The sequence below is a fragment of the Manacus vitellinus genome, unplaced genomic scaffold (genome assembly GCF_001715985.3).
Source record: "Manacus vitellinus isolate BGI_N305 unplaced genomic scaffold, ASM171598v3 scaffold_10_pilon, whole genome shotgun sequence".
NCBI classification, from domain to species: Eukaryota; Metazoa; Chordata; class Aves; order Passeriformes; family Pipridae; genus Manacus; species Manacus vitellinus.
Window position 1 is genome coordinate 533842 of NW_021938838.1, and position 14233 is coordinate 548074.

The following is a 14233-nucleotide window of genomic DNA, read 5'->3' on the forward strand; positions in this document are numbered from 1 at the left end:
GAACCCTCCACCAAGATCCCCTTTCTCCCACTGAACAGGACAGCTGTCATGTGCTCAGCCTGGGGTGAACCTGCACGTGGGTAAATGGCCAAGGTGAAGGACCAAACTGCTGAAAGTTTACTATGTTTTGCTGCTTTCTTATACAGTACCTGCTCATCACCAAAGATTGCTACTGTTCTTGCCTGTCTTCCATAGTTGCCTTGGTTGCCTAACTCCGGCCATAACACAGCTTTACCCTATACCTGGACTATTCACATATAAATAAGTCACCAGATGTAAGACTCCTATTTCTGAACACAATGAATGGCCCTTCGAGCAAGAGCCAAGACTGCTCTATACAGGCAAGCAGCATCAAAGTCTTCAGGGAGTTAAGCACCAACAGAGCAAAGGTTGTAAGTCCCAGAAATGCTTATTCACTGCAATGTATATATTTAGGCACCTCACAGTCTGAACATTTACATGTCCAGCACATGTTTTCCTTTCTGCTGGTGAGAGAAGAATCACTTCCCTGCCATACATACATATGCTGAGCAGACAGGAAGCCCTTGAAACAAAAGCAATTCCCGATGTAAAGATTATTCTCTTCAACCAAGTCTTTTGTGCTTGCATATGCAAACTCACCATCTTTAGGACTTTAAAAAAAAAAATAACCCTTCAATCAAATAGAATTGGCTGTAACACCCATTTTTTAAAAACATGGCCAGGTATGTTTACCATGTAAAAAGGTATGAAAGAGAAGTTACTATGTCAATCAATCATTCACTTGATAGTTTATCAGTGATGGTAGTAAGTCCCGACCATACACACCTGTGACACAGCTGGAAAGAGATGTTCTGCAAATACACATACTACCCACATGTTTGGACAAATCCTGAATAAGGCTGTGAACACTGAATCAGGGAAAGACCTATCATCAGCTCACAACTGATACTCAGTTACAACGTCTCAGAAACTTCCCAAAAATTCTTAAATTACTAGTCCTAGACAAACCCACATCATTAATACTAACCTAGATTTTAAACTCAGTCATAAAGAACTGTGCCAGCTCCAAGTGGAAAACAATTTGCCACTATATTCTTCCTACTTCTAATTTATTTTTATATTTCCAAGGGAAAAAACAGATGCAAGCTCACAGCATGGACTTTGTGGTGACAGTCCTGATTTAGCAAGAGGTGCGGTTGGGAGTGCACGAAGCAACTGCAAGGAGCGGAACATCTGGTGAAATTTGTAGCATAAGGCTCAAGTAAAGACAGAAGGGTCTGTTCAATAACTTGTTTTTCATCCTGGGGCAGAAAAGTGAAAACCTCCCAAAAGGGGGGGAAGTAACGCCAAACGGCGCACTCTTACCTGCAGATCTACACCCACGTGTACTCCTCAGGCGCGACCTACGGTCACGCCTAAACAGACCGTACTCAATACATGACACTTAAAAACACATAAGCAATGCAAATCAGTACCAAGCGCCAGTGAGCCGAGGCACTCCGGCCTGAGGGTCTCACCGGCCCCTGCGAGGCGTTACCGGAGCGGTTACAACCGCCCGCAGGTACAACCGCCCGCAGGTACAACCGCCCGCAGGTACAGCGCCGCTCGCAGCCACTGCCGCGCAGGTACAACCGCCCGCAGGTAAACGCCGCAAGGTACACCGCCGCACCCACCGCCCCGCAGGTACAACCGCCCGCAGGTACACACCGCCGCGCACCCCACCGCCCCGCAGGTACAACCGGGCCGCAGGTACAAGACCGCCCGGCACCCACCGCCCGCCGGACCCCCGCACCGTCCGCTGCCAAACCACATCAAACCGGGCTCGGGACGGGCGCCCGCGGGTGTCGGAGGGGACCCTGAGGGGGTCGGCCGCCAGAGGGGACCCGGGTGTCTCTCGCCCTTCGAGGGGCGAGGTTCAGAGCGGACTGCAGCGTCACGGCAGCCCACGGAAGGAAGCGGCGGCAGGCTTCCGCTCAGCCGGGGACTGTCAGGGCTGGGGCACTGCCCATGTTGCCGCGCTTGAATCAACCCTTAAAACAACTCACGGCGTTTCATCGCGCTTCCTTCCCGTGAGCCGCAGCCCCGGGGGCGCGAGGCGCCAGCCCTGGATGCTGCAGGAGAGGCGCCGCCGGCGCACCGCGCCGAGCCCCGCAGCCTGCCCCTCAGGGCGGGGGAGCCCGGACCGCCTCCGCAGCCCCGCCCGGCCGTGTGGGCGCGGGCCCGCGTTAACTCCGCTTCCGTTACGGCGCGGCCGTGTAGGGATGCTCGCCCCGTTGCCCACACGTGTGATGGCGGCCGCGCCGCCGCCGCCACCGCCTCCGTCCGCTTCCCGCCCTATCTCCCGCCTCGCTCTGCTAGAGGGGGAAGCCGCGGGGCGGAGCTTGCCGCCGGGGCCTCGCCGGCCCGGCCGCCACCCGCGCGGCGGGGGCGGGAGGTGGTTTCGCAGGCCCGAGCTGCCCCGCGCCCCCCGGTTCGCCCGGCCTCCGCTACGACCCGGCGGTTGAGGAGAGCGGTGAGCGCTCCCCCCGGGGCGGGGTCCAGCCGCCTGCCTCCCTCAGGGGCAGGATGGAGAGCAGCCGTAGCGCTGACGGTACGGACGCGGAGCCCGGGCCCGGTCCGGGCCCCTCAGGGCGTCGGGGGCACTCCTGAGACCCGGGGACGGCGCTGCACAGAGTTAAACCCGCCCGAGTCACACCTGAGGGACCCTCAGGCTCCGGGCTGAGGGGCCCAAGAGGGTCGAAACGGTGAAATGTGGTGATATTTTGGGTTCCCGCTGCATAGGTGATAAGCGCCAATCATAGCTGACGTAGAAATTAAAAGGGAACCCTTAAAATACTCCCGTTAGCGTGTTTCAGCCCTCAGGAGAGGCACAGCTACGCCCGAAATTTGGCTCTGTTAAAATACAGTCTCCCAGAATCACGATTTAAAATGGCTCGTGGTGTCTGAAAATAATGGTGAGCAATTTGCCGTTCAGCAGATTTATCTTGGTAGTGTAATTAAGGCTTTCTTGTCTTCCTTTGGCAGGTTAATAGTTTTCCCAAGTCTAAGGCAGTGAACCCCAGGCAACAGTCCCCTCTTAATGTTCTTTTATTGCCCTTTTTGCTGTTACCTGCGAGGCAGAGGGCTCAGGAGACATCAGACTTTGTCTTGCTCTAAACAATCTAATTGTTTAGATTATTATCTACAGTCTCAGATGAGTCAGAGGTGGTGTTTTTCAAGAGGGTAAAAACCTTGGGGGCGAATAAAAATTATAAGGCTATAAAAGAGAAGAGAAAGGCAAACTATGGACTGTAATATCTATAAGTGTGCCAGTAAATGTCATAGTGAAGTCCAATTCTATTGCCAGGCTTACATTTCTAATTTCCATCCTACTTCATCTCTCAAAGCTTGTGTGTTTTATCAAAGAGTTGTTTTCCTTCATTGTCACAGAGACAATCAGGCTACCAAGTGACTGCTGCCCCCCTCTACACCTCTAGATATTCCTTACATTGGGTTTAGACAACAATGAATTAAGAAAGTTGTTTTGTTGTTTTGTTTTGTTTTGTTTTCCTGGAATTGGCTTTTTAAGTGCATATATGGAAGAGAATTACATTAGACTTAATTTCTAAACTAGACAGCACCACAGCAAAACAAACTGTCATTTGCAGATCATAATCTGAAGAGCCTGATCATCTCAGCTCTTTAATTATCTTTGTCTCAGCTCTTTGTTTGGCTTTTGTCAAACACAAACTACACTAAATCTATTACCTCCTAAAACTACTGACAGTGTTGCAAAGCAGCAAACAAACCAGTCTGCTGCCTTCTGGGAGCTCAACAGTCCTGATAGGCAACGTCTTTGTTTTTAAGCCACTTATACTGCACTGACAGAAGATAAAAAAACCCTAAAAGACATCCCGAGAGTAGAACTCAAATTCCTGCCATATGAAACTAATTACTGTTATACAGGTAATATGAACCAGAAAACAGTCATGAGGTGTTAAGTCATTGCTACAAATATTGCTGGTGCTCTGTGTTCTGTAGGACTGACACAGCATCTCCCAGGGAGGTGGGGATTTGCACCAGTCGTCTCACACATTAATCAAAATGTGGATTGAGTGTGAATGCAAAAGATGCAGCTGATTTCAGCTGTTGCTAGACTGCCTTTTAAGCTCTCTCATAATTGAATCTACTGAAGAAAACATTCACTCCTCAAAAAATGCACTCATAAAATGTGAACTAATTCTAAAATTGCCTTTAGGAACTGAAGAACTGAAGAGACATAGGAAACAAATTATTAGGCATATACTGGAAGTATAGAGGATGACATTTTATTTTAGAACCTCGAAAAATATTTATTGGAAAAAATGCCCATTTGGTGATTTCAAAATAGAAGTTCACCTTCTGAATTCTGAAAACTTAGAACACTGCAGAGGTTGGTATGAGAGATCCAAGTTAGGACAGCATCAGAAGGGTAGGTGATGCTTCTAAAATGTTTGCAGGTGACCAGAAGCAAACTTCAGAATAATCATCCAAATAGATATTTTTGTCCATTTCGGAAAGGTTCATACTTTATAAATTACTTCTTCAGTTTCACTATGGAAGCCAAATATAAGTGTGGACTCCTTAGTTTATTTCTTCTCTTCTTGTTACAGATGACATAAACTGTCTGGTTCATCCCTGGTGCTCCATGAATGGCCACTGGTAAGTTATGTTTATGCAGAAGTGCTATTCTCTAAGCAGTAGGAGAGAAAGAAACCTTTAAAAGACTTTGTTTCCACTCGGATTTTATCTGATACTAATTTAATCAAGTTAAGATTTTATCTCCTTTAGCTAATCAGAAGGAAGTCAAACGGAGTTTTGGTTAAGTCTGTGGGTTTTGCCCTATCTTTTTCTTTTTGTCTAATATTGCCACTTAGATACATCTGAGAAAACGTAATTCAACTCAAAAAGCTTGAAGAATAAGCAGATTAAACACTCCTAAACAAACCAAATTGAACTTGCATCAGATTACAGGAAGCCAAGTCCACATGATATTCACTAAGTGGTTTTAGAACATGACAAACCCAAGGTAAAAATTGCTGTTAAATCGAAGAGAATCTGAATCCTTAAACTTTGGCTTTGTGAACACTTGTGAACACAAGTTCATTCTGGTGTTCAGAGTGAGTTTAAGCCTATCCTTAACTGCTCAAGTCTCCCAAGAATGTGTTGCTCATGCACTTAATTCATGGAAGAAGAGCATGTACTGAGCTCCTTAAAGTCAGCCCTGAAGGTGTGTTGTGTGTGTGTAACTGGGACTCATTGCAACAGAGACCTTATGCTATGGACTGTAATGGACATTTGCTTCCAGCCCTGGGTTTGACAATTTGTATTGGTTCCTTTTGAAATTTTACCATACACAGTGAGTCCTGGCACCACCTTCATGCTTCTTTTGAACTCTACATTCTGTGGACACAAGAGTTATTCATAGGGATCATAAAACTTTTGGGGACAATAAATCTGTGGCTTTAGCCAGCTCCCAGGAAATTACAACTTTTATAAGTACTTAAAAGCAAAGATTATTTTTTGCAGTTTTTCAGCCTTCATGATCTCAAAGAACAGTGTCAGCCACATATTCAGTAGTCTTTCAGGAGAGCAACAGAAACAGTTTAAAAAAAAAAAGCAAGTGTCTCTGTTTCTTTTCTTTGGTTACAGCTGAGTGACTGTTTACAAACCCAGATTCACTGATCCTTTTCCTCTTCTTTTTACCATCCTCTTTTCATCATAGAAATTTCTACTCTAGGTGGTTTAGGCAGAGTAAGTGTTATTTACAAATGAGTGACTACAAGCACCAAAGTGCTAGGCAATTAAAGGGAAAGGTCTAAATTTAGGCTTCTAAATTTATCTTCCCCTGATCCCAGCTGTATGTCTCCTCCTATTCCAATGGCTTTCAGCATCTGACTGGCTCTGGCACTTGCCTGGCCCCCTCTGTGAGACAATTCTGCTCACTAAGCTGGCAGAAAACAATACTTTGAAGGTAAGTTTTTGACTGTCATAGTCACAAAAGTACAAGTGTGGAGTAAGCTAGGAGCAGAGAGAAGAGGAGGAGGAGGAGGTAGTGGAAAATATCCCTTTAAGGAACAGAAACTGTGGAATGTATCTGTCTTGTCCAACGGCACTTATTTAAATACTCTGAAGATTAACATTAGTCCTTCTTTTATGGAAAACTTAGCTTCTCTATACTGGTTTCTAAAAACAGACTCTAAATAAGATTTAACACCCCATCTTAAATTTTATTTTTCTGGTCTGGTTCTGTTGCCTTTCAGGTACCTTTTCCTTTTCACTGACTCATCCAGTCTCACCAAAATTTTTGCTTATACATATCTTTGCTGCACTTGATTATAAGCTGGTTTTGTTCAGTGCTGTCCATGCTGTCCATGCTGCAGAACAAAAGTGGGAATAGATATCTTCTAATATATGGACAAGTTTTCAAATGTTATCAGTAAAACTTTGCTAGGAGAGCAAAGAAACAACAGCAAAAAAAATCCACATCATCAGGTAAACATCAAAGGTTTATAGTATTTTTTCAGAACTGTTTTGATTAATACTACACACTTTCTATTTTCATTTGCTCAAGTAATCTTCTCTATTACAAGTGGAATGTTCAATACATCAAGTTTTTCCTGGTCAATTTTGGGGGTTTATTTGGAAAAAATAATCCCTCGTAGCTATACTTATTTTTAAATAGATGCTTTGACTTGATGTTTTAGACAATTAAACCATTCAACTTTGGGGCCCTACCCTTTGATCACACAATTTGTCTTATCTGTGTTGAATTAACTTCATTAGGATCTGGCTATTTATTAATGAGAGTGACTGAATCATGGCTTCACTTTCTTGGGAAACAACGTGGGAGTTAGAATCATTGTTTCACCAAGACTAATAACACTGCAGGGATTTTTAAAGATAATGCTCTTTGTCCATGTCTATTTTGAAGGCTATTAAAAGTGATTATGTAAAAAAACAAACTAAGGAGGATTTCTGGCTGTAAAAATAGCTTCTTAAGAATAAATATCTTTTTCTTGTTTCAGGTCCCACATTAGTATGTGGGTACTGTGATTGAAGAATATGAAGTCCTTAGTTATAGTGTTTGTAACCCAGTTTGACATTATTTAAATAAATTTCTTCTGGATGAGACAGTTTGAAGACATCTGTTGGGTTTGGCATTTATTTTATGTTGTGTAACTCTGGCCTTCTAATGTGACTGCTCAGACTTTCTTCAAAACAGCAAAATTTCTTTCTGTTATAGATTCCCCTGTATTATTGTGAGTCCTTTTTTTGATATACTTGTGGTACCTGTCTCTCTGTCTCTGATTAAAAGCAGGAGTATGGCAGCTTAGAAGATTCTGCTACTACTCAGCAGTAGTTACATTGATACCCTGTTTGAAAGCAGCTGGTTACTAGAGGCTGCAGCCAATATCATCATTTTGTTTGTGTTATCATGCTGAGTCCAAACTTTGCTATTTAAATTCGACCAGATGTTCCTCAGCAGAGCCACTTTGAATCCAGCACATTGCAGCACAGCCCCATCAGTGCTGATCCCACTCTTGCACCCTTGCTTTTAGTGCACTCCTGTTGCCTTTCTCTCAATTACTGAATTACCCTGAAATGTTTGTACAATGCAAATAAACTTGTACCCTTAATAAAAGGGTTCCTTCCCATTTTATTTAGAGATACTTTACAGTGGTGGGAACAATGGTTGGGTGAACACATAGTAAGGAGAGCCTTTATTCCCTAAACTTTCAGACCTCTGCAGGATTCTGTATTTGTATTCGATCCAAATTTAGGTTGTCTTTAAAAGTAAAGTTTCCCAAAACATAATCCCAAAGACCTTTCTGTGCACAGATTCCACACAGCACGTGCAAATCAAATATGACCTCATGCATCTTGCCTATAAGGAGAACAGACTTGTGTACGTGAGGAAAGAGTGACAAATAAGTTGTGTTTCTGCAGTTTGTGTAGCACAGGCACACCTTGTAAAATAAAGAAGCCCATGTTGTTTCACAAATACAAGATCAGAGCACCCTGGACATTTTTGCTGAGTTCTTGCCCAAGACTTCATGTTCCATGAGTAAGATTTTCAGAATGTCTCAATATTTAAAAGTCCACCCTAAAAATTGAGCTGTAAAATATCTTAATGCCAAGAGAGTCTTTAAGATTAGGGAAAGTGTTTTATCAAAACACAGAGGATTTGTTGCCAGTCCATTTGCCTTTGCAGTAGATAGGATCTCTATTAATGGATTTAGTCTTTTTTCTGCCAGCACAGTCGTTCCAGTGTCTAATCCACTCTTTGCTAGTATTAGAAGGTATTCAGGCCTGAAATTAAAATGATGGTTGGCTTTGCTAACTTTTCAGAAATGATTTCTCAGCAGTCTATTTGAGTGTTTTGCACTTCCCTCCTTTGTTCCACACTTGGCTCTTGATTAGTTGGTGTGTACAGTGTCCCACAGAGCAAGTCGTAGTGGACTAATTAAGAACTACCAGGAGTTTCCCAAGTTATGCAAGATCCCCACAACTATGAAAAGCCTTTTCAGCCTCCCAGTCACATACTGTGAAGTGCCATAAATCAAACTTTTGAAAACACTCAAAGCTGTGCTACAGACACTTACAGGAATACTTTAGTTCCAGAAGAAATATTTGCTTTTGTTCAAGTTTACTGCTGGTTTTTTCAGTACTATTTTTTCTTAGTTTAAATCTCACAAGCTACAATATTGGCATTCTTAGTACCAACAACATTGATTTAATGAGACATGGTCGCTTATGCAGCACTGGTGACTGTTCCATGGACCTGGAAGAGTAAGCAAAGTGAGAGCGAGCCCTGTGTGAGAGCTCGGGCAGGGTGAGAGAGGAAACTCCACCTCGTGGTTCCAGGTGTCGTGTTACTGCTGGGGAGGTCAGGCAGTTATTTTTACCTCTGTCAGTATGGGAAAATGTGGAAGACCTCAACTTCTGTTGAAACTCTAGGAGATGGCAGGTTAATTGTTCAGTGGGTCATCAGTGTCATCTCACACAACAGACTGTGTGGCTGGAGTCCTGCAGGTGTCCTCACCCCACACCTCGGGCAGTGCATCATGGAGGTTGCTCAGTGTCACACTCCATGGACAACTCCCTAGTTGTCCTTATTGCAAAGGACAAATTTTATTACTGAAGTGTTGTATCACTGGGGAAATTGTTATTTTGTATTATTCTATGCTAGAGTAACATATGTTGTAGTTAACCATGAGGTTGTGTTATTAAAACAAACCCCAAATATTTATGTTGGGTGGCTGTGCTGAAACAATCAGAAGACACAGGAGACAGCTACACTGCATCCTGTTGGAGTTAAATCCAGTATATACCATACTGTAAAATTACAGCTGTGAAATCCTGATAATTATCTTTTATTTTGTTCTTTAACAAGGCTTCCTTTGTGCAAGAAAAAATATCTGTGATTAAATAGTCAGCTGTAAAAACAAACAAGAAAAATCCTCTCATGCCCAAGCATATCTTAAAGTAACAAATCATTCCTGCACCTTTCCCTGTGCAGCTGTCACTGTGCACAATTAACTGGTATAGTTAATTGGCACTGTTAGAAGCAGGAGAGGTCTGGCCACAGGCCAGGGGCACCTTCTCTTGCTGCTGAAGATGAGTGTAAGGAACATTGGAGCCCAACAGCTTTCACAGGTGGGGTTTAATTTGAGTGAAGAAGCTGAGAGTTACCATTGGGTCTAAAACAAAATAAATAGTCTCAGACTAGCTAAGAACATGGTGGACTTGGCACTGTCAGGTTTACAGCTGGACTCAATGATCTTGAAGGTCTTTTCCAGTCTAAATGCTTCTCTGACTCTAAGAATGAATTAAATTGCTATATTGGTATGCTGGTAAATGGAATAGAAGAAAACATTCCTATTGAACACATTAAAATAAAATAAAATTCAACAGCTGAGTTCAAACCCTGACATATATCACACAGAAAATGAAATGTAATTTTAGTTTTGAAAGACATAATATAAACTAGCATACAAATATGTCTTCTCTTGTACATATCATGAGTTCTCTACCCAAGTGAGAGATTTCTTTAAACAAATAAATCTGCAGGTTTGAATACCAGCAGATGATTGATTTCAGTGGAGAGAAAAGGTTTCACCCAGACATACCAGACTGCATTTTAACCAGCTCTGCAGGACTCAGAGCAGAAGGGAGGGCAGAGCAGTAATAGCTGGTTTTGCAGAAAGCCTCCCCGAGTCAAAATATTTCTTTGGCTGTAAATCTTTTAGTCTCATACAGGGTTTAGTAAAACCTGTCTGAGACATGCATTTATCAGAAAAACAATCAAATTTCTGTGTGAGGTCATGCCAGTTCAGCACAAGTAAGGACCTATTTTTTTGTCCTATTATCTTGTTTGCATTTTAACATTGTATGTCATAAGGGTGGGTTGTTGGTTTTTTTAATATTCCTGCAATTTCATGCAAAAAGAAGAAGGAAAATACATTAATGCAAAGAAAATCCCATTTTAAAAATTGACAAAGGGGGCAAGAGAAAGTTCACGGTAATAAATAGTCTCAAAATAATTATTTTTCTACATGAAAAAGATTATGTTTTTCAGTGGCTCTCTCAGCAAACATTTAAAGGATTGACAGAGACCTTGCTTAATAAAGATTGCCTTTTAATAAAAATCGAAAAGATTTTCATTGTATTTGAGAGAAGATGACCAACCATTATCTGCAGAGAGGCAAGAATGTAGGAAAGCCTTCTTTTCCTTTTAGAATTCACAGAAACACTGTAAAGGGTGGAAGGAATCTCCAGGGCTCTTTAATTCAAATTCTCTCTAGTCCATCGTCCTGGTGGCTGACTTGCTAACAGGCACATGACTTCACAGGTAGGTGTTAGTGAAATAAATAGTGAGTACCTTACACCACTTATAAATATTCATGTTATGGAACTCCCAGCAAAAATACATTCATTTCTCCCTTACATCAATTTAAACATTTGTAGTTTGCATAAATAAACTGAACAGCCTGAGGTAACAAAGCTTAGGAAATCACTGTTGTTTATATTAATTTTGTCAACTAAAGAACTCTTGATCAGGTGAAAAAACAAGTTCCATGAATATTGCTAATTTCTGTGGCTGTGGGGAAGGAGCCTGTCTTCATAATGGCTTTAAATCTTTTTTAAGCCCCTGTTTGAAAGCTACTCCAGCATCACAAAGCCAGAGGAACAGAGCAGGTGCTCTCTTTCCTCACTGCATGCTCACTACCCCACTCCACTCTTTGCTGTGCCCTTCATCTCCTGTTTGCTAGACCAAACACAACTTTATCAACCTGTCCTTACACATCAGGTTTCCTCCCTGCCTTTCTCCCCCTCCTGGGTTCTCCTCAGTCCATGCTTAGAGCTGAGGACTGTCAAAAGTCTCATGCAGTCAGGGTTTTTTTAATTTTCCGGGTGTATTCCTTAGTCAATTCTCTCATTTTTTATTTTTTTTCCCCTGGTAACATTCTAATGAGCTGAAAAAAAGCTTTGAGCCCCTTTTCGTCCAAAAGGACAAACAAATAGAATGTTGGTAGTCATTCTAATGACTACTAATATGACATTTTTTCTTGAAACCTAAGGAAAGGATTAACTGTACAGAACTTTCTGAACTACAGGCAGGTTACTTCTGAGAGGGTGAAATTCATCTGTGCTTTCTGCTTGTATGGATTGGAAGGTTCTGCTTGCTATGTGGTATTGAGGTATTTTGGAATGTTGTCACATTTCAAGGGGTGAATAAGTTGTTATTCTAAATCACTGCCATTTAATTCATCCTGGTTGAAGGAGTTCTGTGACTCTTACTTGGGATGTATTCTTAGCAAAGAGAAATAAAGGCAGGAAATAAGAAAATACTGATCACAAATTTCTGTCATTACAAGAGCTGGAAACAGTATGTATGAGCTTCTTGTCTGCCAATTGTGTCATGCTGGGGTTAAGTAAAATGCTTACAATTAATATGTTCTTGCAGCTATGCTGACTTTAGTGTAACACAAATAACTCATTAATTATGTCCTTTTCAGACCTTGTCAGGTAGTTTAATTTATGGTGGACTTACCTTCAAAACCCAGGAGTTTTGTTTAACTCAGCTGACATACCAGCTGTCAAGTCAACCATGTGCTCAGCTAAGGGAATGTAGGACCAGGCAAGCAAGGAAGGGATTACTTGTCGTGAAAAGGAGAAAAAATCAAACTATGCTAAGGCCTTTTGAGCACCCAGAAAGTATTTTGCAAGGAAGGGGGCAGGAAAAGAATGAAAAGGAATACAGTGCAAGACAAAATTTCTTGAAGCATAAAAAGCCCCAGCAGGCTGAGAGGCAGCATGTTATTGAGGAGATCCTGGGTAACACTGTATAGCACTCAGCAAACAGCAGGGAAGGAACCTTAGTCTGTGCCTGCTGCAGGATGTTTGGGTCCTTCCCTAGCACAGTATTGGTACTTGCACTTAGCCTGCCTTACAAATCTGCACATGAACAGCTCCAGTGACTGAACCTGTGCAAGCAGGAAAAATGTTTACAAGGTTATGTAGAATGCAGACTTGAACCAATAAAATAAGAACCCTTGAGGGTTAGTATGTTTTCATTAGTGCTTTAGGGTCTGTACATTTTGGACTACTCATGTGGTGTAAAATTCTGTGTATGTCAGCAGTCCATTAATGCATTTTTTGAAATTTTGTAGATTAGTGTTTTATGAATATGCACTTGTTATCTTCCTTTGAAGTTCTCTGGAACTGTTTAGCAGGTACTGGTAACAGCATTTGAGTGGTATTTATAGCTTTGTTTGTCTTGCTCTCTCCTGGAAAAACTAATCTCTTAAACATTTCATTCCAGTATCTCAGATTAATTTTCCACAAATCAACCTCAAGCAAATTCTAGTGCAGACATTCTTACATTGCAGGAAGTATCCCAGCTCAGATAAAAGTGTTGTATAGATAGGACAAAGGGCAAGGGACAGTCATCTTTTTGCAAATCAGCAAAAGATAGCTGCAACCAGCATCAAGAAGAAAAATACATTACAATAAGTCAGGAAAATAACCATCTGCCTACCCCACTTACTGTTCCTTTAATAAGTTTAAATAGCTTCATGAAATTTGAATATGACTTGTAATTTTTAACATCTATTTATTTTAGTTTTTTTTTTCTAAGTAACTGCAGCAGAGAGCTTTCCTAATTGGTCCTGAAGTGACTTTGTTTTTTTATCCCCTTTGCTGTCTAGAGTTTCCCATGTTTTATATTTCCTTCCTGGAACTCCAGTTGTTCACATTCAAGCCTTGTTCCTTCCCACAGATACTAAAGAACAGTTTGATTCTTCTGTCTTTGCTGTTTATTCTACCCTATTTTGCAGTAGCAAGGTAACTGCAGCACAAGGGCCATAGGATCTCAGCTGGAGAGCCAGCCTGGGCACACTCAGAACACCACAGGCTTTGAGCAGCTGGATGTTCCACCAGCCTGGGCACACTCAGAACACCACAGGCTTTGAGCCCCTTGATGTTCCACCAGCCTGGGCACACTCAGAACACCACAGGCTTTGAGCCCCTGGATGTTCCACCAGCCTGGGCACACTCAGAACACCACAGGCTTTGAGCCCCTGGATGTTCCACCAGCCTGGGCACACTCAGAACACCACAGGCTTTGAGCAGCTGGATGTTCCACCAGCCTGGGCACACTCAGAACACCACAGGCTTTGAGCCCCTGATGTTCCACCAGCCTGGGCACACTCAGAACACCACAGGCTTTGAGCCCCTGGATGTTCCACACCAGTGAGCAGCATCAGACACTGCTCCACAGCCAACACACTACAGGCCTTAAGAGAGTTTAGATTTTTGGTGAGACAAAATGGTGCTGCTTTCACTTTACTGTATTTTAGTTTGGGATGAAAACTTTTTATATCAACAGCAGTGTCATTCCAACAAACTGGTATCATCCCTTCAAAACCACCACGCTGATAACTTGTGCTCCCACTGCTTTGATGCCAGTTCTGCATTTAACATTGGAGACTGGGTTTAGGCCTGGCATCAGATTATTTTCTGAAGTAGGCAGCTGTTTCTAAGAGAGCTGAAACTATTTCTGTGTCAAAAACATAATGACAAAAAATCAGCATAGCCTGTCAGCCAGCACATCTGTCACAGAAGCATAAAGTGTCCAACAGAAGCTGATAATTGTTTCAGCAGTATTGCCAGTTTCTCTTTTAAAAATTGGGAACTGTGTCCCACAGGTGAATGTTTATTTGTTTTG

At 42.4% G+C, this 14233-nt stretch overlaps 1 protein-coding gene across 1 annotated transcript in view; it reads left to right on the top strand.

The window, feature by feature from the left end:
* Positions 1-4637: 4637 nt before the first annotated feature.
* The window catches only part of OSGIN1 (oxidative stress induced growth inhibitor 1), a 58927-nt gene continuing 49331 nt past the window's right edge, over positions 4638-14233 (top strand). The window contains exon 1 of the mRNA XM_018082401.2: positions 4638-4662. Coding sequence (XP_017937890.2) covers positions 4653-4662 — 10 coding nt within the window. The 5' untranslated portion in view covers positions 4638-4652. The remainder of the gene's footprint in view (positions 4663-14233) is intronic.